The 27,060-nt window shown below is 37.8% G+C and overlaps 1 protein-coding gene across 1 annotated transcript in view; it reads left to right on the top strand.

Moving 5' to 3' along the window:
* Nucleotides 1-25,529, top strand: part of POLR1F (RNA polymerase I subunit F) — a 29,576-nt gene extending 4,047 nt beyond the window's left edge. The window contains exons 2-4 of the mRNA XM_036113168.2: nucleotides 18,452-18,593; nucleotides 22,153-22,361; nucleotides 23,401-25,529. Coding sequence (XP_035969061.2) covers nucleotides 18,452-18,593; nucleotides 22,153-22,361; nucleotides 23,401-23,800 — 751 coding nt within the window. The 3' untranslated portion in view covers nucleotides 23,801-25,529. The remainder of the gene's footprint in view (nucleotides 1-18,451; nucleotides 18,594-22,152; nucleotides 22,362-23,400) is intronic.
* The last annotated feature ends 1,531 nt before the right edge of the window (nucleotides 25,530-27,060 follow it).

The raw sequence follows: 27,060 nt of genomic DNA, 5'->3' as shown, positions 1-27,060 counted from the left end.
TCTGAGTCTATGCATGTCTTTCTCAAATAGGACATTCCAGTCAAAGCCTTGGTAATAGAATCAATTTTTCTAAAGGTGACCTGTTAAAAGAAGAGATTCTTCGTGAACTTATGCAAATAACTATAATTGCCATGAAGGTAAGAGTACTCACAGAGTTTCTGAATTCTGGAGAAATCAGGTAGGGAGAAAAAGATAAATATTTCCTTAAATCCTAAAGAGCAAACATTAGAGAACCAGTGATGTTTCAAACAAGGGTCATAAAAACTATGATCATCTTCCTCGATTCATTCAGTCTCATGTTACTAATTTTTTTTTCAGTTTGAATACAGTTTTCCCATTATTCCCAGTAATTCTTACTTGGCTTAGTTTGTGATCTTTAGTGTATCAGAAACCTGTGTTTGTCAAAGTCGTCTCTGTGGTTCTCCTTGAAGATGAAACAAATTTGTAAGAGCATCAGAATAGTAACTGTAAATAACAAAAGACTCAAAAAAGGCCTTGGTTAAAGATCATACGAAATTTCATTATAGTGCAGTTGACAAGGAAATATTTCTGTGATAGACAGTACTTCAGTAATCAGAATTACAAGTAATGATGTTATACCAGGATATATTAAAACTTTAGGAATTTCATAGCATTCACCCATGCAATATAACCTAAAAAGATTAATCATCACTTATCTGACAATGCTTCCCATGTAATTTACGTATCAAATAAATAAGCCTTATTAGTTAAAAAGACTTTTAGAATTTGAATTTTGAGAAATTTGTTAAAAATATCAGGTTTTTAAAAAAATTTTTTGTTATGTTAATCCCCATACATTACATCATTAGTTTTAGATATAGTGTTCCATGATTCATTGTTTGTGCATAACACCCAGTGCTCCATGCAGAACGTGCCCTCCTCAATACCCATCACCAGGCTAACCCATCCTCCCAACCCCCTCCCCTCTAGAACCCTCAGTTTGTTTTTCAGAGTCCATCGTCTCTCATGGTTCTTCTCCCTCTCCGATTTCCCCCCCTTCATTCTTCCCCTCCTGCTACATTCTTCTTCTTCTTTTTTTCTTTCTTAACATATATTGCATTATTTGTTTCAGAGGTACAGATCTGAGATTCAACAGTCTTGCACAATTCACAGCGCTTACCAGAGCACATACCCTCCCCAGTGTCCATCACCCAGTCACCCCATCCCTCCCACCCCACCCCCCAAAAATATCAGAAGGTTTTAAAGCACATGCTTAGGGGCACTGGGTGGCTCAGTCGTTAAGCGTCTGCCTTCGGCTCAGGTCATGATCCCAGAATCCTGGGATGGAGCCCCGCATCGGGCTCCCTGCTTGGCAGGAAGCCTGCTTCTCCCTCTCTCACTCCCCCTGCTTGTGTTCCCTCTCTCGCTGTGTCTCTGTCAAATAAATTAATAAAATCTTTGAAAAGAAAAAAATAAATAAAGCACATGCTTAGGGGCGCCTGCGTGTCTCAGTTAGTTAAGCGTCTGCCTTCAGCCCCACATAGGGCTTCCTGCTCAGTGGGGAGTCTGTTTCTCCCTCTCTCCCTCTGCTCCTCTTCCTGCTTGTGCTCTCCTGTGTGCGCTCTCTCTCAAATAAATAAAATCTGAAAAAAAAATAAAGCACACGCCTAAAAAGGACCACAGATCATTACAAAACTTAAAACTTACTTAACGTAGATGGCAGTAAGAGATTCTAAAGGCAAATACAGAAGGTTACATAGTTGTTAGCAAAACTTAGCTTTTTTAATATTGAGATTTAGATTTATTAAGTAATTAAAGACCTAATAGCAAACTTTGTTTTTTCTGGACAGATAAAGGAAAAACCTTTTACATTTTTCTATCAAGAGCAGACCAGTATTCCAGGGAAACCCTGTCATTTCAACAGAGTGAAAAACCAAACTCCAGTCTTAAACCAGTGTACTTTTTTTTTAAACATTTTTTATTGTTATGTTAATCACCATACATTACATCATTAGTTTTCGATGTAGTGTTCCATGATTCATTGTGCGTAACACCCAGTGCTCCATGCAGAACGTGCCCTCTTTAGTACCCATCACCAGGCTAACCCATCCTCCCATCCCCCTCTCCTCTAGAACCCTCAGTTTGTTTTTCAGAGTCCATCGACCAGTGTACTTTTAAAACTATTAATTCCAATCTTCATCCTGACCACACATTCTTTTGCAAATATTTCTTTTTCACAGACTTCTTACAACTTTTAAAAAATTTTTATTTATTTTTTACATTAAGATTTTCTCCTGTTTTCCCTCTTTAAATGAGTCTCATTTTAGGACATTACTTTTTTCCCTCTCAACAAAAATGTATTCCCATTCCTCATACTTTCTTACCAAAAACACATATCTTATTTTCCTTACATACACAGTTGCTTCCCTCATTATTTCCAGTAGTTTTTTTCTTTTTCAGTAGTCTTTTTAAAGAATTTATTTTATTTTTAGAGACAGAGAGCAGGCGTGTGCAGGGAAGAGAGGGAGAGGGAAAGAGATAGGCCCAAACAGACTCCATGCTGAGTGCAGAGCCCAGTGCGGGGCTTGATCCCATGACCCTGAGATCATGACCTGAGCTGAAACCAAGAGTTGGACGCTTAACTGACTGAGCCACCCAGGTGCCCCTCCAGTAGTCTTAATGACATTTGTTAGAATTCTTTTTCTTTTTCTTTTTATTTGTTTTTAAAAATTTTATTTACTTATTTGATAGAGAGCACAGGCAGGGGGAGCGGCACAGGGAGAGGGAGAAGCAGGCTCCCTGCTAAACAAGGAGCCCGATGCAGGACTCGATCCCAGGACCCTGGGATCATGACTTGTGCCGAAGGCAGATGCTTAACCAATGGCAGATGCTTAACCTACTGAGCCACCCAGGTGCCTGACATTTGTTAGAATTCTTAATGCTTAGAAACTTTACTTTCTCATGAAAACTAAGGAGTAAGCAGTATTAGTTTCAGGTGTACAATATAATGATTTGACAATTCTCTACCTTACTCACTGCTCATGATGATAAGTGGACTCTTAATCCCCTTCACCTGTTTCACCCATCCCCTCACCCACCTCCCCTCTGGTAACCATCAGTATGTTTTCTTTCGTTAAGAGTCTGTTTCTTGGCTTGTCTCTTTTTTCTTTGTTCATCTTTGTTTCCTAAATTCCACATGTGACTAAAATCATGTGGTATTTGTCCTTCTCTGAGTGACTCTCTTCACTTAGCATTATACCCTCTCCATCTATCCATGTTGTTGCATATAGCAAGATTTCATTCTTTTTTGTGGCTGAGTAATATTCCATTATATATAGACACCGCTTCTTTATCAGTTTATCTGTTGATGAACACTCAGGCTACTTGCATAATTTGGCTATTGTAAATAATGCTGTAATAAACAAAGGATGCATGTATCTTTTTGAATTAGTGTTGTTATATTCTTTGGGTAAACACCTGATAGTGGAATTACTAGATCATATGGTAATTCTATTTTTAATTCTTGGAGGAACCTCCATACTGGTTTTCACAGTGGCTGCACCAGTTTGATTTCCAACAAAAGTGCACAAGGGTTCCTTTTTCTCCACGTTTGCCAACACTTGTTTCTCGTATTTTTGATTTTGACCATTGTGACAGGTATGAGGTGAATACCCCATTGTGGTTTTGATTTGCAGTTCCCTGATGATGAGTGATGATGAGCATCTTTTCATGTGTATATTGGCCATCGGTATGTCTTCTTTGGAAAAATGTTCATGCTTTTTCCCCATTTCTTAATTGGATTATTTGGGGTTTTTTGGTATTGACTTATATAAGTTCTTTATATATTTTGGATATGAATTCTTTATCAGATATATCATTTGCAAATATCTTCTCCCATTCGTTAGGTTGTCTTTTACTTTTGGTGATTGTTTCCTTTGCCAGAAGCTTTTGATTTTGATGTAGTCCTAGTAGTTTATTTTGCTTTTGTTTCTCTTCCTTCTGGAGACCTATCTAGAAAAATGTTGCTAGAGTTGATGCCAGAGAAATGACTGCCTTTGCTTTTTTCTAGGATTTTTATGGTTTCAAGTCTCACATTTAGGTCTTCAATCCATTTTGAGTTTATTTTTGTATATGGTAAGAAAGTGGTCCAGTTTCATTGTTTCACATGTAGTTGTCCAGTTTTCCCAACACCATTTGTTGAAGAGACTGTCTTTTTCCCATTGGATAGTCTTGCCTCCTTTGTTGAAGATTAATTGAGCATATAATCATGGGTTTGTTTCATGGGCTGTTATGTTCCATTGATCTTATATGTCTATTTTTGTGGCACTACCATACTGTTTTTGTTATTATAACTTTGTAGTATAACTTGAAATCTGGAATTGTGATATTTCCAGTTTTGTTGTTCTTCAGGATTATTTTGGCTATTCAGGGTCTTTTATGCTTTCTTAGAAATTTTAGGATTATTTGTTCTAGTTCTGTGAAAAATTCTGTTGGGATTTAGATAGGGATTGCATTAAATTTACAGATTACTTTGGAGAATATGGACATTTTAATAATATTGGTTCTTTCAATTCATGAGCTTGGACTGTCTTTCCATTTGTTTGTGTTGTCTTCAGTTTCTTTAAAATTTTAGAGAGACACGGTGGTGGGGGCCAGAGGGAGAGGGGGAAAGAAACTTAAGCAGACTCTGTGCTGAGTGTGGAGTCCGATGCAGGGCGCGATCTCATGATCTGGAGATCATAACCTGAACTGAAACCAAGACGGGGACGCTTAACCAACTGTGGCAACCAGGCACCCTGTCTTCAGTTTTTCATTAGTGTTTTATAGTCTTCAGAGTACAAGTATTTCACCTCCTTGGTTAAGTTTTTTTTTTTTTAATTTTTTTATTGTTAATCACCATATATTACATCATTAGTTTTTGATGTAGTGTTCCATGATTCATTGTTTACGTATAACGCCCAGTGCTCCATGCAGAACGTGCCCTCTTTAATACCCGTCACCAGGCTAACCCATCCTCCCAACCCCCTCCCCTCTAGAACCCTCTGTTTTTCAGAGTCCATCGGCTCTCATGGTTCGTCTCCCCCTCTGATTTCCCCCCCTTCATTCTTCCCCTCCTGCTATCTTCTTTTCTTTTCTTTTTTTTTTTTAACATATGTTGTATTTGTTTCAGAGGTACAGATCTGTGATTCAACAGTCTTGCACAATTCACAGTGCTCACCATAGCACATACCCTCCCCAATGTCTATCACCCAGCCACCCCATCCCTCCCACCCCCCACCACTCCAGCAACCCTCAGTTTGTTTCCTGAGAGTAAGAATTCCTCATATCAGTGAGGTCATATGATACATGTCTTTCTCTGCTTGACTTATTTCGCTCAGCATAACACCCTCCAGTTCCATCCACGTCGTTGCAAATGACAAGATCTCATTCCTTTTGATGGCTGCATAATATTCCAGTGTGTGTGTGTGTGTGTGTGTGTGTGTGTGTGTGTGTGTGTGTGTGTGTATACACACCACATCTTTATCCATTCATCTGTCGATGGACATCTTGGCTCTTTCCACAGTTTGGCTATTGTGGACATTGCTGCTATAAACATCAGGGTGCACGTACCCCTTCGGATCCCTACATTTGTATCTTTGGGTAAAATACCCAGTAGTGCAATTGCTGGATCATGTGGTAGCTCTATTTTCAACTTTTTGAGGAATCTCCATACTGTTTTCCAGAGTGGCTGCCCCAGCTTGCATTCCCACCAACAGTGGAGGAGGGTTCCCCTTTCTCCGCATCCCCGCCAACATCTGTCGTTTCCTGACTTGTTAATTTTAGCCATTCTGACTGGTGTGAGGTGGTATCTCGAGGTTTTGAGTTGGATTTCCCTGATGCCTAGTGATGTTGAGCATTTTTTCATGTGTCTGTTGGCCATTTGGATGTCTTCTTTGGAAAAATGTCTGTTCATGTCTTCTGCGCATTTCTTGTTTGGATCATTTGTTCTTTGGGTGTTGAGTTTAAGAAGTTCTTTATAGAATTTGGATACTAGCCCTTTATCTGATATGTCATTTGCAAATATCTTCTCCCATTTTGTCGGTTGTCTTTTGGTTTTGTTGACTGTTTCTTTTGCTGTGCAAAAACTTTTTATCTTGATGAAGTCCCAATAGTTCATTTTTGCCCTTGCTTCCCTTGCCTTTGGCAATGTTTCTAGGAAGAAGTTGCTGCGGCTGAGGTTGAAGAGGTTGCTGCCTGTGTTCTCCTTTAGGATTTTGATGGACTCCTGTCTCACATTGAGGTCTTTCAACCATTTTGAGTCTATTGTTGTGTGTGGTGTAAGGAAATGGTCCAGTTTCATTCTTCTGCCTGTGGCTATCCAATTTTCCCAACACCATTTGTTGAAGAGACTGTCTTTTTTTCCATTGGACATTCTTTCCTGCTTTGTCGAAGATTAGTTGACCATAAAGTTGAGGGTCCATTTCTGGGCTCTCTATTCTGTTCCATTGATCTATGTGTCTGTTTTTGTGCCAGTACCATACTGTCTTGATGATGACAGCTTTGTAATAGAGCTTGAAGTCCGGAATTGTGATGCCGCCAGCTTTGCTTTTTTTCAACATTCCTCTGGCTATTCTGGGTCTTTTCTGGTTCCATACAAATTTTAGGATTATTTGTTCCATTTCTTTGAAAAAAGTGGATAGTATTTTGATGGGGATTGCATTGAATGTGTAGATTGCTCTAGGTAGTATAGACATTTTTACAGTATTTGTTCTTCCAATCCATGAGCATGGAACGTTTTTCCATTTCTTTGTCTTCTTCAGTTTCTTTCATGAGTATTTTATAGTTTTCTGAGTACAGATCCTTAGCCTCTTTGGTTAGATTTATTCCTAGGTATCTTATGGTTTTGGGTGCAGTTGTAAATGGGATCAACTCCTCAATTTCTCTTTCTTCTGTCTTGTTGTTGGTGTATAGGAATGCCACTGATTTCTGTGCATTGATTTTATATCCTGCCACTTTACTGAATTCCTGTAGGAGTTCTAGCAGTTTTGGGGTGGAGTTTTTTGGGTTTTCCACATAAAGTATCATATCATCTGCAAAGAGTGAGAGTTTGACTTCTTCTTTGCCAATTTGGATGCCTTTTATTTCTTTTTGTTGTCTGATTGCTGTGGCTAGGACTTCTAATACTGTGTTGAATAGCAGTGGTGATAGTGGACATCCCTGCCGTGTTCCTGACCTTAGGGGGAAAGCTCTCAGTTTTTCCCCATTGAGAATGATATTCGCTGTGGGTTTTTCATAGATGGCTTTTATGATATTGAGGTATGTACTCTCTATCCCTATACTCTGAAGAGTTTTGGTCAAGAAAGGATGCTGTACTTTGTCAAATGCTTTTTCTGCATCTATTGAGAGGATCATATGGTTCTTGTTCTTTCTTTTGTTAATGTATTGTATCACGTTGATTGATTTGCAGATGTTGAACCAACCTTGCAGCCCAGGGATAAATCCCACTTGGTCGTGGTGAATAATCCTTTTAATGTACCGTTGTATCCTACTGGCTAGTATTTTGGTAGGAATTTTTGCATCCATGTTCATCAAGGATATTGGTCTATAATTCTTCTTTTAGATGGCGTCTTTGGTTTGGGGTTCAAGATAATGGTGGCCTCATAAAACGAGTTTGGAAGTTTTCCTTCCATTTCTATTTTTTGGAACAGTTTCAGAAGAATAGGTATTAATTCTTCTTGAAATGTTTGGTAGAATCCCCCTGGGAAGCCATCTGGCCCTGGGCTTTTGTTGGGAGATTTTTGATGACTGCTTCAATTTCCTTAGTCTGTTCAGGTTTTCTATTTCTTCCTGGTTCAGTTTTAGTAGTTGATATATCTCTAGGAATGCATCCATTTCTTCCAGATTATCTAATTTGCTGGCATATAGTTGCTCATAATATGTCTTATAATTGTTTGTATTTCTTTGGTGTTGTGATCTCTCCTTTTTCATTCATGATTTTGTTGATTTGGGTCATTTTTCTTTTTGATAAGTCTGGCCAGGGGTTTATCAATCTTGTTAATTCTTTCAAAGAACCAGCTCCTAGTTTCGTTGATCTGTTCTGCTGTTCTTTTGGTTTCTATTTCATTGATTTCTGCTCTGATCTTTATTATTTCTCTTTTTCCTGCTGGGTTTAGGCTTTATTTGTTGTTCTTTCTACAGCTCCTTTAGGTGTAGGGTTAGGTTGTGTATTGAGACCTTTCTTGTTTCTTGAGAAAGGCTTGTATTGCTATATACTTTCCTCTTAGGACTGCCTTTGCTGTATCCCAAAGAGTTTGAACAGTTGTGTTTTCATTTTCATTGGTTTCCATGAATTTTTTTAATTCTTCTTTAATTTCCTGGTTGACCCATTCATTCTTTAGTAGGATGCTCTTTAGCCTCCATGTATTTGAGTTCTTTCCGACTTTCCTCTTGTGATTGAGTTCTAGTTTCTAAGCATTGTGGTCTGAAAATATGCAGGGAATGATCCCAATCTTTTGGTACCGGTTGAGACCTGATTTGTGACCTAGGATGTGCTCTATTCTGGAGAATGTTCCATGGGCACTAGAGAAGAATGTGTAGTCTGTTGCTTTGGGATGGAATGTTCTGAATATATCTGTGAAGTCCATTTGGTCCAGTGTATCATTTAAAGTCTTTATTTCCTTGTTGATCTTTTGCTTAGATGATCTGTCCATTTCAGTGAGGGGGGTGTTAAAGTCCCCTACTATTATTGTATTGTTGTTGATGTGTTTCTTTGATTTTGTTATTAATTGGCTTGTATAATTGGCTGCTCCCATGTTAGGGGCATAGATATTTACAATTATTAGATCTTCTTGTTGGATAGATCCTTTAAGTATGATATAGTGTCCTTCCTTATCTCTTATTATAGTCTTTGGTTTAAAATCTAATTCGTCTGATATAAGGATTGTCACCCCAGCTTTCTTTTGGTGTCCATTAGCATGGTAAATTGTTTTCCACCCCCTCCCTTTCAATCTGGAGGTGTCTTTGGGTCTAAAATGAGTCTCTTGCAGACAGCATATCGATGGGTCTTGTTTTTTAATCTCATCTGATACCCTGTGTCTTTTGATCAGGGCATTTAGTCCATTTACATTCAGGGTAACTATTGAAAGATATGAATTCAGTGCCAATGTGTTGCCTCTAAGGTGACTGTTACTGTATATTGTCTGTGTTCCTTTCTGGTCTATGTTACTTTTAGGCTCTCTCTTTGCTTAGAGGACCCCTTTCAGTATTTCTTGTAGGGCTGGTTTTGTGTTTGCAAATTCCTTTAGTTTTTGTTTGTCCTGGAAGCTTTTTATCTCTCCTTCTATTTTCAATGACAACCTAGCTGGATATAGTATTCTTGGCTGCATATTTTTCTTGTTTAGTGCTCTGAATATATCATGCCAGTCCTTTCTGGCCTGCCAGGTCTCTGTGGATAGGTCTGTTGCCAATCTAATGTTTCTACCATTGTAGGTTACAGACCTCTTGTCCCGAGCTGCTTTCAGGATTTTCTGTTTGTCTCTGAGACTTGTAAGTTTTACTCTTAGATGTCGGGGTGTTGACCTATTTTTATTGATTTTGAGGGGGGTTCTCTGTGCCTCCTGGACTTTGATGCCTGTTTCCTTCCCCAAATTAGGGAAGTTCTCTGCTCTAATTTGCTCCAATATACCTTAAGCAGCCCCTCTCTCTTTCTTCTTCTGGGATCCCAATTATTCTAATGTTGTTTCATCTTATGGCATTGTTTATCTCTCGAATTCTGCCCTCGTGATCCAGTAGTTGTTTACCTCTCTTTTTCTGAGCTTCTTTATTTTCCATCATTTGGTCTTCTATATCACTACTTCTCTTTTCTGCCTCATGTATCCTAGCAGCTAGTTCCTCCATTTTTGATTGCACCTCATTAATAGCCTTTTTGATTTCGACTTGGTTAGATTTTAGTTCTTTTATTTCTCCAGGAAGGGTTTGTCTAATAATTTCCATGCTTTTTTTCAAGCCCAGCTAGTATCTTTAAAATCATCATTCTGAACTCTAATTCCGACATTGTACTAATGTCCGTATTGAGTAGGCCCCTGGCAGTCGGTACTGCCCCTTGTTCTTTTTGTTGAGGTGATTTTTTCCATCTTGTCATTTTGTCCAGAGGAGAAAAGATGAATGAGAGAACAAAATGCTAACAGGGTAACAATGTCCCCAGAAAATATACTCTAAACAAATCAGAAAAGACCTGAAACCAGGGGAAAAGAAAGGGAAAGAAAGAAAAAACATAAAAACAAACAAAAACAGAACAAAACAAAACAAAAAAACAGAATATGATCAAATATGATCAGGCTGGTGCATAGATCAGTGCCACACACTAGATTTTGGGTGTATTTTGGTCTGTTAGAAGAAAGTGCCTCCCAAAATTTTAAAGAAAGAAAAACTTACATATGTACAAAAATAAGGGTTAATAAGATGAAGGGATGGAATATGACTGTAAAGATGAAAATTATAAAAATTTTATAAAAGGAATTGATAAGTTGTTTGAAAAAAGAAAGAGGAGGATTTAAAAAAAAAAAAGGAGAGAATGTGATCAGGCAGGAGACTAGAACAAAGCCATACACTAGAGATTTAGGGTATATTTTGATCTGTTAGAAGAAACTGTATCTCAACATTTTAAAGAGAGAACAACTTATATATATCTGCCAAAAATAAGGGTAACTACTATGCAGGGATAGAATAAGACTCTAAAAATGAAAAATAAAAATGTTTTTTAAAAAGATTGATAAGATGTTGGTTGAAACAGGGAAAAAGAAACTAGAAAAAAAAGACAGTTAAAAAAAATTAACTTTGAAAGACTAAAGAATCATGGTAAAAAAGTCATGGATTCTGTGTGCAGTATTCACCTAGCTCTGGAGTTCTCCCATTCTCATTGATGGGTAAAACTTGGTCTTGGCTGGCAGTTCTTGCTGATCTTCTGGGGGATGGGCCTGTTGCCATGGTTCCCAAATGTCTTTGCCAGAGGCCGAATTGCCCCGCCCTTGCTGGTTCGGGCTAAGTAATCTGCTTGGGTTCCCTCTTGGGAGCTTTTGTTCCCTGCAAGCTTTCCGTACAGCTTTGGAGGACAAGAGTGAAAATGGTGGCCTCCCCGTCTACACCCCTGAGGAGCCAAGAACTCAGGGCCCCACTTCGTGAGCCCCCAGAGAAAAGCAGTCAATCACTCCTGTCTCCCCGGCCCGCACTCCGTGCTCACCCAGGCTGTGACCAAGCGTTTCTATCTCTGGCACCCGACCCCGTGTGGAGTCTCCAAACCCAGCAGATCCCTGCGGTGTGCTCCTGCGCCGCTCCTCCTGGGGGAGGAAGGGGAGTCTCCCCGGATCTGCCACTTGTTGGGTCCCTGCTGGAAGAGCAGTGGCCCGACTGTGTCGCGGATCACGGTTTATGGCAACACCGAGCTGAGAGCCTGCGCCTCGCCTCTGTCTCTGCAGCCGGCTTCCCTGCTCCAATACCTGGGTGCTCTGCTGCACTCAGGCACCCCTGGTCTTTCTGTGACCCCGAGGGTCCTGAGACCACACTGTCCCGCGAGGGTTCCACCCCCCCCCCCTTAGCCACTGGAGCGACGTCTCTCAGCGGAGCAGACTTCTAAAAGTTCCGATTTTGTGCTCCGCGGTTCTATCACTTGCTGGATGCGGCTGATGGAGGCCCCCTCCCCCCGCCATCTATCCTCCCAAATATCGCCTCGGATTCACTTCTCTGCACGTCCTACCTTCCAGAAAGTGGTCGCTTTTCTGTTCAGAGAGTTGTTGCTATTCTTTTCTTCGATCTCCTGTTGAGTTGGTAGGTGTTCAGAATGGTTTGATCCCTATCCAGCTGAATTCCTGGGACCAGACGAAATCCAGGTCTCCTACTCCTCTGCCATCTTGCCCAGCTTCCCGGTTAAGCTTATTCTTAAGCATTTTACTATTTTTGGTGCAGTTGTAAGTGGGATTGTTTTCTTAATTTGTTTCTGCTACATTATTAGTGTATAAAAATGCAGCAGATTTCTGTATGTTCATTTTGTATTCTGTGGCTTTACTTAATTCATTTATCAGTTCTAGTAGTTTTTTGGTGGAGTCTTTCAGGCTTTCTTTTTTTTTTTTTTAAAGATTTTATTTGAGAGAGAGAGTGCGTGCGAGCAAGAGCATGAGTCGAGGTGGGGAGGCAGAGGCAGGAGGGGAAGAAGCAGACTCCCTGCTGAGCAGGGAGCCTGACGTGGGGCTCGTTCCCAGGTCTCTGGGATCATGACCTGAACCAAAGGCAGACGCTTAACCAACAGCTACCCAGGCTCCCTGAGTCTTTCAGGTTTTCTATGTATAGTATCATGTCACATACAGTGAGTGAAATTTTTATTTCTTCCTTACCAATTTGGATGCCTTTTTTTCCTTTTCATTGTGTGATTTCTGTGGTTGGCAGTACTCTGTTGAATAAAAGTGGTGAGAGTGGACATCTTTGTCTTTTTCCTGTTCTTTGGGGAAAAGCTTTCAGTTTTTCACTATTGAGTATGATATTAGCTGTGGGTTTTTCATACATGGTCTTTATTATGTTGAGGTATGTTCCCTCTAACCTAGTTTGTTGAGGCTTTTTGTCCTAAATGGCTGTAACACTTTGTTAAATGCCTTTTATACATCATTTGAAATAACAGGGTTTTTTCGTTTTGTTTTAAGATTTTATTTATCCATTGAGAGAAACCATGCACATGAGCAGGGGGGAGGGGCACAAGGAGAGGAAGAAGCTCCTCTGCACTGTGCAGGGAGCCTGACTCAGGACTCGATCCCAGGACCCTGAGATCGTGACCTGAGCCAAAGGCAGATATGCCTAACCAACTGAGCCACCTAGGCGCCCTGAAATGATACAGTTTTTATTCTTTCCCTTTGTGATGCAGTATATCACATTGATTGATTTGCAAATATTGAATCTCTCTTGCTTCACAGGAATAAATCACACTTGATCATGGTGAATAATTTCTTTAACGTATTGATGGATTCAGTTAGCTAACATTTTGTTGAGGAATTTTGCATCTATGTTCATCAGAAATACTGGCCTGTGGTTCTTTTTTGTGGTGTCTTTTTTGGTATCAGTATAATGCTGGCCTCCAAATGAATTTGGAAGCTTTCTTTACTCTTCTGTTTTTTAGAATAGTTTGAGAATAATAAGTATTAAGTATTGAAATGTGTGGTAGAATTTACCTGTGAAGTCATTTGGTCCTGGACTGTTGTTTGTTGGGAGTTTTTGGGTTATTCATTCAATTTCATTGCTGGTAATCAGTCTGTTCAAATTTTCTGTTTCTTCTTTGTTTAGTTTTGGGTGGTTGTAAGTTTCTATGCAGTTATCCAGTTCTTCTACATTGTCCAATTTGTTAGTATATAATTTTTTATTATATTTTTATTTTTATTTTATATATTTTTATTTTATATATTTTTAATTTTTTAATAATGTCTTAAAATGCTTTGTATTTCTCTGATGTTGGTTATTTCTCCTCTTTCAATTCTGATTTTGTTGGAATTTTCTCTCTCTTTCGAAGAGTATGGCTAAAGGTTTATCAATTTTGTTAATCTTTTCAGTGAACCTGGTCCTGGTTTCATTGATCTGTTCTATTTTTAGTTTTTATTTTATTTCTGCTCTAATCTTTATTCCTTCCTTCCTGCTATTGGTTTTGGGTTTTGTTTGCTCTTTTTCTAGCTCCTTTGGGTGTAAGGTTAGTTTGAGATTTTTCTTGTTTCTTGAGGTAGGCCTGTAGTGCTATAATGTTCCTTCTTAGAACAGCTTTTACTGCATCCCCAAAACATTTTGGACCATTGTGTTTTCATTTTCGTTTGTCTTTTTTTTTTTTAAAGATTTTATTTATTTATTTGACAGAGACAGCGAGAGAGAGAACACAAGCAGGGGGAGTGGGAGAGAGAGAAGCAGGCCTCCCACGGAGCAGGGAGCCTGATGCGGGGCTCAATCCCAGGACCCCGGGATCACGACCCGAGCCGAAGGCAGACGCCTAACAACTGAGCCACCCAGGCGCCCCCATTTTCGTTTGTCTTTGTGTAATTTTTTATTTCCTCTTCGATTTTTTTGGCTGACACATTCACAGTTTAGTAGCATGTTACTTAATCTCCACTTAGTTGTGTTCTTTTAGATTTTTTTCTTCTGGTTGATTTCTACTTTGATAGCATTAAGGTTGGAAAAGATGTATAGTATGACTTCAGTCTTTTTGAATTTGTTGAGACTTGTGAGCTAACGTACCTATTTTGGAGAATATTCTGTGTGCATTTGAAAAGAATGTATATTTCCTGTTTTAGGATGGTATGTTCTGCATTTATCTGTTAGATCCATCTGTTCCAGTGTGTCATTCAGAGTCACTGTTTGTTGATTTTCTGTTTGGATGATCTATCTATTGATGGAAGTGGGGCATTAAAGTCCTCTACTATTATTGTATTATTATTGATTACTTTCTTATGTTTGTTATTTTGTTTACTAGTGATGAGTTCCTTTAACTTTTGTTTGTCTGAGATATCCTTTATCTCTCCTATTGTGAATAGAGTATCCTCGTGGCTGTTTTTTTTTTTTTTTTTTTCTTTTTCCTTGAATGTATCAAGCCACTCTCTTCTGACCTGCAATGTTTCTGCTGAAAACTCCACTGATAGCCTTATGGAGTTTCCTATATGTAACTGTTTTCTTTTCTCTTGATGCTTTTAAAATCCTCTTTTTATCATTATTTTTTGCCACTTTAATTACTGTGTGTCTTGGTGTGGACATTTTAGGTTGCTTTTGTCTGGGGCCCTCTGTGCCTCCCGGATCTAGATGTCTGTTTCCTTCCCCAGACTCAGTAAGTTTTCAGCTTTTATTTCTTCAAATAAATTTTCTGCTCCCTTTTGTCTCTTTTCCTTCTGGGATCCTCATAATGTAAATGTTATTATACTTGATAGTGTCCTCAGTTCCTTTAATCCATTTTCATTTTTTATTATTTGTTTCTCTCTTCTGTTCATCTTGATTGCTTTCCATTATGCTGTCCTCAAGGTCGATGATCCATTCTTCTGCATCCTCCAGCTATGATTTATTCCCTCTAGGGTATTTTTAATTTCACTTACTGAGTTCTTCATATCTAATTGTTTCTTTTTTATGTTTTCTGTTTCTTTGTTGAGGGTCTCACTGATGTCTTCCACTCTTCTCTCAAATCCAGTGATCATCTTTATGATCATTATTTTCTCTATCAAGTATATTATCCCATTTCGTTTAGCTCTCTTCTTGTGAATTTGTACTGTTCTTTCATTTGGGACATATTCCTTCTCATTTTGTTTAATTCTGTGTCTGTTAGGAAAGTCATCTGCTCTTGAAAGTAATGCCCTTAAATACAAGAGGTCTTGTAATGCCCTGCAGTGCAATGTTTCCTATTCACCAGAACCTGGCAGTTCACGGGTGTCTATTATGTGTGTTGTGTGTGCCCTGCTTTTGTGGCTGAGACATGTTTTCCTTCAGTCCAGTCGTCTGCAATGGCTCTCTTTGCCTGTGTGGGCAGGGTTTGGTCCATGTGTTGTTAGTGGGCTAGTCTGGGACCACCTTGGGCTTGAATTGAGCCAGAGCAGTCTTTTGCCAGAGCTGTGGTAGCACCAAACTCAAGGGTGCTTTCCCTGTGTGGTCACCTGAGAAGCTTTTGCTGGTGGGTTGGGTCTGCAGTTAGACCAATGTCTGTCCCCAGTCCACTGCTGGGGCTGCAGCTGGACTGGTGTGTGCTGTTATTTTCCCTCTCCCAGGGGCAAGTGTTACTTTGGAGTGGTGCTGGCCCCTGTTGGGGCTTGTGGCACTGCTTTGAATGGGCTTCAGCCAAGATCTGCAGGAGAACAAGGGAGCTGGTTATGCTGCATCCAGTACCAGCAAGGTCTACTACATTGATCTGCTATGGGAGGGGAGCTAAAGCCGCCTGGGAAAACTGCAGAGGGCTGGAGGGGGTGGATCCACATAAATGTGTGGCTGGGGCATGCTTCTAGCAAGCTAGGTGTAGATTGTTGTGCTGTGCTGGGTCCTGCAGCTGTCCCTGTATTTAGGCTGGGGGCAGGTGTTGGGGAGGGAAGTGGTGCCCACCAGCTCTTTTGTTCTTGGAGAAATCTCCCGAAGTTCTCTGCTTCTTCAGCCCATGCTCTGAGATTATTAAATAAATCTCTTTCCTGTATACCCCAGGCATTTTTCAAACTGCTGCTGCTTTGCTGTACCTCAGCGGGACTGTTTGTTCTGTCTCTTTAAGGGCAGGGACTCTGTTTTCTGTCCCCCTCCTGCCTCTTAATGTATTGAGGCTGCTGATTTTTAAAGCTCTAGGTGTTAAGTCCTGTTGATTGTTTAAAAAACAACAACAACAGCAACAAACCAAAAACAAAAAAATGGGAGAAGCCAGGCCCCTCAGGTTTTCAAAACCAAATGTTATGGGGATTTGTCTTGTCAGTGCAGCCCCCCCAACCTGGGGAGCCTGGGGCAGGTCTTCTCTCCCCTCTCTGCCCTCACAGAGTCCCTCCTTCCTAAGGTCAGTCCCCCTCTATGGTACAATCTTTCAATAAGCATAAAACATGTTTATGAACAGATCCATATTTATCCTTACTTTTTCCGTAATAAAACAGAAGTAGATAAACGTTATGTTTCATAATCAATATTTTCAGTATTTTATTTGGAAAAAATTTAGATGTCCAATGAATGGTTTCTCAAGGGTTTCATGTATTTACCCAAATCCTTTTGGGTTTAGGCTCTATGGTCACATTCCCTAGTTACCAATTTTGAACCCTACAGAACCCAATACCTCTCTCTTATAGGAAATAGTTTGCATTACTACCTTTACTATCATGAAAATATATCTTTACTGTGAATTGAAACTTAAAGGTAATATAACCTACCTTCACAATTGGAAAAAAAAAAAAAACCTGTAAGTGCTCCAACATAATACCATAAAATATGTTTCAGTGTGATAATGCTCAAGGATCACTAGTTTGCACTGATACCTAGAATCGTCAATGTGTCTGTTACAAGGGTGGATTGACGCAGGGGTTTTGAGTTGACAACTCAGAGAACACATACAGTGTCTCCACTGGTGAAATGCTTTTCTGAAGTAATGAGTAGTTCTCAGTAGAGTTCCCTACTTAATAATCCACCCTTGAATTTGCTACTACATTCCTGGAAATTTTAATGTATATTAAAATGATGCAAACATGACTTTATGCTGATGTATATGTGTGTGTGTGTGTGTGCATGTGTGTATATATAAGTATATAAATAAGTATATACACAGACTTATATATATTTAGATATTTATATATATTTAGAACTAGATTCTATGTCCACCTATTTACAAACCCATTTGTTCCCTCATTCAGAGGTCATGTAGGCTTCTGGGTTTTCTGTGCCTCTAAGATTGTCCTAGTGATGTAGTTCCTGCTTGGGAAAACATATGCAGAAATTAATAGTTGAAAAAAATGCTTTCTGGAGGAAGTCTCTGAGTTAAGTCTCTGAGTTTATGGTCTTCTTGATTTGATAGTTATTAAAGTTCCTTTCCAGTGGTTCCTGGCTGTTTTATTTAAGCAACAGCTACTAGGGATAAATTCTTTCTCTTATGCTGTGTGAATAGTTTTAGAAATTTAGTAGAGTTCAACAAAAATGTTCTGTGCTCTCAAGGGCCTTAGATTTGTGTATGGAATGCAAAGATACACAGATAGTCAATAAAATGAGATTAAATTCAATGATGACGCTGTGCCACAGTGTCTTGTAGGAGTGCAGGAGGAGTGATTTCAGCCTTGCCTTGGGGAGTCTGGGAACTTTTCTTGAACAAGTAGAAGTAGTGGGTGTGGTAGTGAAGCCACCAGGTGTGCCTCCTTAGTAGTTAAAGTTTAAGTATTTGGAAATGACATTTTGAAATAGTAGTTGCCCCCTAATCCTGTCATACTATGTAGACTAAAGTAGCAAAATCAGTTCTTGATAAATAAGACTACATATTTCACTTATTAACATTTCTATTTATTACTAACAGTTGTAGTTTGAGGATTTTTCTCCCTTAAGTTATTGGCTTTAATATTTAGGGGCTTCACCTGTGACTCCAATACTTCTCTTACTATGGACCATCTAGTATAGAAATTCAGTAATGGTGGATAATACCAAAATTGCCTTGATTCAGTTATACTCAGAAATAGAGACATTTTTCTTGCAAGTCTTTTTTTTGTCTCATTCTAGCATGACTAGAATTCAAATGCATAGCTAATAGGTCAACCTATTGCTCATGCATAATTGGACATTTTGTTTCTTGGTACCTATCTTGAATAATCATTTTTAACTTAGTCAATATATTGGAACCCTTTGGTGAAATTGAATTACTCAAGTAGTTAGGGATTAATCATATGCTCTTGTGTTTTGGCATGTGTGATTATATTTAAGAGGTGTATAATTTTTGGACTCAGTATATTTAATCAGTATGATAATGGCCTAGTTTAAAAGAGGATAAAATTTTTTTTTTTTTCTTTTTTAATAGCCTTTTAGGTGTCCCCATTGCATATGATAACATCAAAGTAGTGGGTGAACTGGGAGATATTTATGATGATCAAGGACACATTCATCTTAACATTGAAGCAGATTTTATTATTTTCTGTCCTGAACCGGGGCAAAAGCTTATGGTATGTATTTTTATATATATGTATATTTTTTAAGCTTTCTTTGTATACTTGTATAGTAATATAATTTGGAAAATTTTAAGAGACTTGGGAAGCAAATGGATTACTATTATTGGTTTCTAAAAATTTAAAGAAAAAAATTTACCATCAGTTCAACATTGGTAAGTTTTTAAACTCCATTCTCCTAAAACTCACATGTATGTGGAAAGAATGTGTCTCAGAATTTATTCTTTGGATAGCACCAGAATGATCTTAAGCTGTTAAAAAAAAAATTATTATTAGTTTATTATTTCTCAATTACACACAAATAGTTTCTTTTATAAAGGATTTAAATCGTGTAGTAATCAGAGGAGTTGAAAATTCAAAGGGTTGTGGGACCAGGCAGGTAATGAAAGTGAATTAAGGATGAGGTCAAGGCACCTGTAATGTGCCATGGGAGTAAAGGCCCTGTGGGATAGGTCTTTTAGTTTTTCAAGAGGAATCTGGAAATACAGATTTTGGTGAAGTTGATTGAACTATATCCCATTATGCTCTGCACTTGCCTTTCTCTTCTGCCAGCAGTTCTGTGTATATGCCTTGTTGCACATACATATAAATATATATACACATGTTTATTTTTTTCTTTAAGAACTATTAACCCTTTATTGCTAATAAATACAGGTCAAATTTTATCCAAAAGGCATTTCTAATTTAAAAATTTTTCAGAATCAATTAAACAAGTATCTTGGGCCTGCCCAACTGGGATCCCACAACCAGCCTCCATGCCAATCGTATGGTTATAGTATAGCTTTTCTTCTCTGATAAAGTTGGCAGTAGATTTGTACTTAAATTCCCACACTTACCAGCTTTGTGTAAGTTACTGTAAATGTACACATAGAAATACCATACTATACAGAAAGTATGAAATGAAAAAAACTCCATCCTTTTACTCTATTTCCTACAATAAGGTCCAGTCTTCAAATAAATTTGGACAGTTCGTTTCATTTTTTTTAATATGAGGTATAGTTTACATACAACAAAATACATAGATCATAGTGTGCAGTTCAGTGAATTCTGATAAGAGCATATATACCATTCTATTTTGGAACGAGCCTCCTGCCCTTTCCAGGTCAGTCCTCTCTATTCCAGATACAACCACTGTTCTGATTGCATATATTATAAAATTAGTTTTGCTTGTTCTATAATTTCATATTAATGGACTTTTTCATTATACAGTGTTTGAAAATCTGACCTCTTTTGCTCAACATGTTTTTGCATTCATCCATGCTGTTTGGTGTGGTAGTTTATTTCTCTTTGTTGCTCATGGTATTCAATTGTATGAATGTATCATAATTTAATTGCCCATCCTTACTGATTGACATTTGGGTGGTTTCCAGTATGAAGCCATTATGAATAAAGCTGTGAATGTACATTTTCATTTCTCCTAGGAAAAACTAGAAGCAGCATTTGGTTTTGTCTTTTAATTTTACTTAGGGGAATGGGCATATACTAGTTTCTCCTTATGATTTTAATTTGCATTTCTCCTTTAAGCTCTTTTTCATGTGTTTCAGTAAGGGGCCTATTCAAGTGCTTTCCCCATTTTTAATTGGGCTTTTGTATTATTGAGGTAGAGTAGTTCTGTTTATATTCTTCCTACAAATCCTTTTCAGATAAATGTATTGTGACTCTTTTCCCCCAGTCTGTGACTTGTCTCTTAACTTGTAATGGTATCATTTCATAAACAGAAGTTTTTAATATTGATGAGGTCCAATTTGTCATATTTTTATGGTTACTGCTTTCTGGATCCTGTATAAGAAACTTGCCTACTCCTAGATTGTGAAGATAGTTTCTATAAGCCTTGTAGAATTATTCAGTTTTAGCTTTTCCATTTAGATATATGACCAATCTTAATTTTTGTGTGTAGTGTGAAATAGGCCCTTGAGATCCATTTTCTTATTCATATGGTTATATTCAGTTGTTCCAGAACTCTATATTGAAAAGAATTTCCTTTTCCTATTATCTTAAACTGATAGGCTTTATTGTTTTATAGCAGTTTTAGATTTACAGAAAAATTGAGTTGAAAGTAAGTCCTTCCCCCACCCCAGCGCACACAGTTACTCCTGTTATTGACATCTTGCATTAGTGTGGTAACATTTGCTACAGTTAAGCTGATATTGATACATTATTATTTTTTTAAAAAGTGTAGAATTAGTTTTCTTTCTTGTACATTCTAAAACCCCTGGAATGTACAACACAATGACATATGTCCCCCATTACTGTATTCTATAGAATAATTGGGCACTGCTCTAAAAATTCTCTGTATTTTACCTACTTATCCTTTTCCCTCTATCCCTCCTCTTGAAACCTGGCAACTATTGATCTTTCTTAGTGTCTCCATAGTTTACCTTCTCCAAAACTTCATAGTTGGAATCATATTGTATGCAGCCTTTTCAGCTTGCCACCTCTGACTTAGCAGTATGCATTTAAGGTTCTTCCATGTCTTGTCACGGCTTGGTAATTTTTTTTTTTTTTAACTGCTGAATAGTACTCCATTGTATAGATGCACTGTGGTTTGTCCAGACTCCTGATAATGACACCCAAAGAATTTTCTATGTATAAGGAGTTGCCAACATTAAACAAGGCTCTATACATGTTAATCTCCAAATTTAAAATACATGATTTAAAAAAAAAATACTTAAGATGTTCATTTATATGTTATATATATTGATTCTTAGGGGAAGAAAAAACTAAGGCTTTTTTTTAAACTTTAATTTTAAGCTTAAAATCATATAGCACATACTGTAGTTTTAAAGCTTCTAAAAATGTTATTGTGGGGGCGCCTGGGTGGCTCAGTCGTTAAGCGTCTGCCTTCGGCTCGGGTCATGATCCCAGTGTCCTGGGATCGAGCCCTGCATCGGGCTCCCTGCTCTGCGGGAAGCCTGCTTCTCCCTCTCCCCTCCCCCTGCTTGTGTTCCCTCTCTCACTCTGTCTCTCTCTGTCAAATAAATAAATAAAATCTTTAAAATAAAATAAAAATGTTATTGTGATTCAGTCAAAATAGCCATGCTCAAGTTCTACATATGAAGGGTAAGCTGTCTTCTGATAGATTGCTTACGTCATGCTAAAGTTAAAGAATGCTCTTTAAGCTTTGAAATTCAGACTGTTGATAGAAATATAATGTGGATCCTAGTTATAGAAAGCATATGCTTCCTGCCTTGAGGTCTTTTCACATTTAGGTCATATCAAAGAGTATTTTCTGCTTGGTTTCAATATGGTTATAATCTATTCCCCAGGGAATCCTGTGGTGGGAGCTAAGGAGTTTTTGTTTTTTTATCCAGTTAGGCAGTTGATATGCAATCATTTAGTAAAGTTTGAGCTTTCTCTAAACTCTACAGTGTTCTAAAATGATGGTTTAGTATAACATGTAAATTTTAATTGAAAAACTTTTTCCATATCAAATTACACCATATTTTGATGTTTTCTCTTTGAAGATCAGTTTGAAGCTTATAAAGTTTTATTTACCTTTTAAACTCTTTGGATTTCTTGATGTTACTTTTTTCTTTTCCCTTTCCTTTCTTCCCAGGGTACAGTTAATAAAGTGTCTTCCAGCCACATTGGCTGTTTAGTACATGGGTGTTTCAATGCTTCCATCCCTAAACCTGAGCAGATGCCTGCAGAGCAGTGGCAGAACCTGGAGATAAACGTGGGTGATGAACTAGAATTTGAAGTATTTCGTTTGGACTCAGATGCTGCTGGAGTATTCTGCATTCGGGGAAAATTAAATACCACCAGGTCAGTTCCTAATCACATTATTTTGAATTTTGATAATTATTTCTATTTAATTCTGATGATTTAGAGAATATAAGGCCCTCTTTTAAAATAAGAATATTCATGCTTCAAACCATAAAGTCAATGTAAATAGGAATCTTAAGTGCTGTGACAAAGCATTGAATATTCTAAAGCTCTACACATCTAGCTAACTGTTCCCTATTTTAATCAGTCTTATTTTCTAGTTTGATTTTTTTAACAAAAGCTTGATCATACTGCATAACTATTAGCCTCTTATTTTTACACAGTTGAAACAAAAATTTGATTTTTGTCATTATGCCAGGTAGATAATTTCTGAATCTTTTTTGTATTAAAATTCTTTTAAGAACTGTCATCTTGAGCTTGGTTCGATGGGAGCCAAGTTTAATGGAGTGAAGGAAAAAAAAGCTTTGGGAATATTGCTGGTGTTAATAATCAAGGCAAAATCTAAAAAAATATTAAGACTATGGGTTAAAGTTTTAGAACAGTTGTCCAATAGAACTTTCTGTGATGATAGGAATATGTGTTTTATTTGTGTAGTATTAAAGTTACCTCATTGAAATTACTTAGTCATACATAGCTAATGTTTCTGTATAGGACTCTGCAGTTCCAGAGAGAGGCCTACTCCACTGATCCTTGTTTTTATTTTAGTGTTAACTCTTAACTTTGAAGGTAATACTGCTTCAAGCACGGTTATGGGAAAAAAAATGAAATGAGGATTGAGATTTAGAAACTCCATTAATTTCACAGATAATGGAAATATATATTTTATCACTCGTCAGTTGTTTAATAAGCCTGGGTGTGGTGATGTTTATTGTGACCTAATTTTTCTAAACCAAACCAAAATTTAGAAGCTACATTTTAATGGGCTAAGGGATAACAAGATAGAATATTGGAAATTTATGCCATACTTCTATATCTTGTACTGCTGTTGTTATTTAGGAAAAAAAAAAAACACTTGGTATATTCTTGATCTCATTTTATTCTTTTTGTTTATTGCTCTGTAAATTTTTTCAACTGTTAGTTTACAAACCAAGTGCTCTGCAGTTTCTGAAGAAGTAACAGAAACTGGCACTGAAGAAATTATTGAAAAACCTCTCAAGAAGAAGAAAAAGAAAAAGAAGAAAGACCCAGAATCATATGAAGTGGAAAGTGATAACAGAGAGCTAGCAGATTGTACAGATGCCACAATGAAGAAAGAGACAGACCTGCAGATTGATAATGTGAATGGCCTCTGGAAGGCTGAGCCAAAAAAGAAGAAAAGGCACCAGAAAGATCAGGACCAGGATCCTGTTTTCCAAGGCAGTGACTCCAGTGGTTACCAGAGTGACCATAAGAAGAAAAAAAAGAAAAGGAAACACAGTGAGGAAGCTGAATTTACCCCACTTCTGGAACACTCACCTAAAAAGAAAAGGGAAAAGTAATTTTCTTTAGTGCATTTTAAATATTCAGCTTTTTAAAGATTTAGATACAAGAGATGAATAAATGTGGGAATGGTATGAAATGCTTGTGTATTCCCGTAGTCTACAAAACAGGAAACATTTGATTAGGAGTTTTTGGTGCTTAAATTATTACAGTGATAATCCTGGTATTTCCTACAGTAATTATTAAACTGCCATTTTATTGTTACAGAATAAAAAGGTAAGAGCTACTCTTTCAAGTCTTGCATTTTCCCAGTTTTTACATCTAAATTAGATAAAATTATTCCTATACTCTGAAGACTGGCAAAAGGACTTTGTAATACAGTGTAGTTCATAACATTCAAGAATGAGTTGGAGCGGGGCACCTGGGTGGCTCAGTCGGTTAAGCGACTGCCTTCGGCTCAGGTCATGATCCTGGAGTCCCGGGATCGAGTCCCGCATCGGGCTCCCTGCTCAGTGGGGAGTCTGCTTCTTCCTCTGACCCTCCCCCCTCTCGTACACACTCTCTCTCACTCTCTCTCTCAAATAAATAGAATCTTTAAAAAAAAAAAAAAAAAAGAGTTGGAGCTTGTGTTTTTTTTTTTTTTTTTTTTTTTAAATAGGTTTGACCTTTAGTCATAATTTAGGTTTTTTGCTTTTTTTGTTTTGTTTTTTTTGGGGGGGGGGGTCATAGCTACTACAGTGATTCTGTGGTTCAACTTAGAATGGTTTGCCAAAGGAGTTCCTGTTAAGTCTCCAGAGCTCTTAAGAACCAAGCCACTATTGACTGTGGTAGGAAACATTGTTTACTATTCTTTCCTTCCAGATGGAGGTTGATGAGAGGAGGCTGATGGACAAGGCTATTTCCTTGTACTTACTTGTGCCTCAACCATTCTGCTTTTGCTGTGTTTGGAGGAGCAGAGTCTGACTGATTAAAACATAAATGCCATTAGTCGTAGTGGGGGATTTTCTCAACTACTTTTTAATGATTAGGTTAAGGTACTAAAAACTGTTTAAGAGAAAATTTCATTGAGAAAATGTGGACTGTTTTTTTTAACTACTAGGAAACACTGAGTAATGAAATAAGCTGCTTCAGGCTGATAAAGCATGGCCACATTGATTTAACAGTACCTGACCACCTGACCATGGCTATGTGTAACACATCTAAGGAAAGATGTAGTTCCTTCCATTATGGAGTGTCATAGGAGATAGATACAGATGCACACATATAAGTAAGGAAATACAGAAAATTAGTAATTCTGGTAAGTACTAACAACAAGACTGTCTACTCACTGTTAGCTGTGTTAATATCTCTAAGTGGATGAATGGTTGAAATGAACTTCACATGGCACCTATTCTGTTTCCATTTTTCTAGTATCCGATGTAACACTGGTCTCACATGGTTTAATTTTACTATTTAAATTCTGCTAGTAGTATATCCTGATCCGAATCTGTAATGACAGAATATAGAATTTGGGGAGTAGCAGATATTCACACGTTTGTCCTCAAGTAAATTAGCAAGACCAGACAATGGAAAGATACAGAGGAATTTCTTTTCCTACAATTTAGTGTGGGTATTGAGCCCTTAAAATATGGCTAATACAAATTGGTATTTGTGGTATTGGAAAATGTGGTATCAGTATAAAACCCAAGATTTTGAAGATGTACAAAGAATGTAAAATATCTCAATTTTGTATATTGGTGAAATTATTTTTGGTATATAGTGTGTTAAATAAAATTTATATTCAGCTTTTTTCGACTTTTTTTTTTTTGCTAAAAGGTTTAAAATCTTATGTGAGGCTCACTAGTATTCTGTTGAGGATTTCTGTATTAAGGTTCATCAGAGATACTGGCCTGTAGTTTTGGGGAGGTTTTTTGGTAGTATTTGTATATGGTTTTTGGTTTCAGATTAATCCTCAACAACATATTAGTAAACGGTATCCAACAATACATTAAAATCATTCACCACAGTCAAGTGATTTACTCCAGGGATGCAATTGTGGTTCAATATTTGCAAATCAGTCACATGCTACATCACATTGAGAGAAAGGGTAAAAACCACATGATCTCAGCAGATGTAGAAAAATCATTTGGCAAATGCAACATCCATTTGTAATAAAATCTCAACAATATAGGTTTAGAGGCAACATACCTCAACATAATAATGACCGTATATGAAAAACACAAAGCTAATCTCCTACTCAATATTGAAAGGCTGAATTTTTCCTCTAAGATTAGGAACAAGACAAGGATGTCCACATTCACCACTTCTATTCAGCATAGTACTGAAGGCCTCATTTTCTTACACCATACACAAACACAAGACAAATTAAACACCTAAGTGTGAGAACTAAAACCGTACAACTGGAAGAAAACAGGTATTAATTTTTTGACATTGGCTCTAGCAACATTTTTCTAGGGATATCTCCTCAGGCAAGGAAAACAAGTTAAAATTAGTGGGACTACATGAAAATGAAATGCTTTTGCACAGCAAAGGAAACCAACAGAACAAAAAGGCAAGCTACTGCATAGAAGAAGGTATTTGCAAATGATACATACAGTAAGGGGTTAATATCCAAAATATATGTAAAGACCTTACACATTTCAACACCAAAAAAAAAAAAAAAACCCCAAATAATTTTTAAAAAGGGGGGGCGGGCAGAGGACCTGAAGAGACTTTTCCAAAGCAGACATACAGATGGCTAGCCAAAAGACACATAAAAGATGGTCAACATCACTAATAATCAGGAAAATGCAAATCAAAACCACAATGAGATCTCACCGTACACGGGTCAGAATGGTTAGAATCAAAAAGAAACAAGTGTTGGTGAGGATGTGGCAAAAAAGGAACCTTCGTGCACTGTTAGTGGGAATGTAAATTAGTGTAGCCACTGTAGGGAAACTAATTTCTGAAAGAATAGAGAAGGACTTCAGGGAAGATGGTGGAGTAGGAAGATCCTGAACTCACCCTTTCCACGGGACACACTGGGATAACAGCCACACGAGCAAGCTAACTCAGAAAATGACCAGTAGAATAGACTTTCCACCATTCATGGTAGATAAGAGGCCACATCTAAAAGGGTAGGAGGGGTGGAGACATGGTTGAGAATTAAGCCCTCAGACTAACCAGTAACGGTAGAGATTCCACACAAGACATTCCAGGCACAGGGGACCTGCACTGGTCAGACAAGTCCCCTTAACCTTTGTCTTTGAAAACCACAGGTGCTTAAATTTGTTAGTTTTACAATCATCAGGGCTTAACACTGAGTACTTAAAATTCACAT

The sequence above is a fragment of the Halichoerus grypus genome, chromosome 12, assembly GCF_964656455.1.
Source record: "Halichoerus grypus chromosome 12, mHalGry1.hap1.1, whole genome shotgun sequence".
In the NCBI taxonomy this organism is placed as follows: domain Eukaryota; kingdom Metazoa; phylum Chordata; class Mammalia; order Carnivora; family Phocidae; genus Halichoerus; species Halichoerus grypus.
The sequence above is the reverse complement of the archived record's forward strand: the minus strand, read 5'-3'. Positions and strand labels throughout refer to the sequence as shown.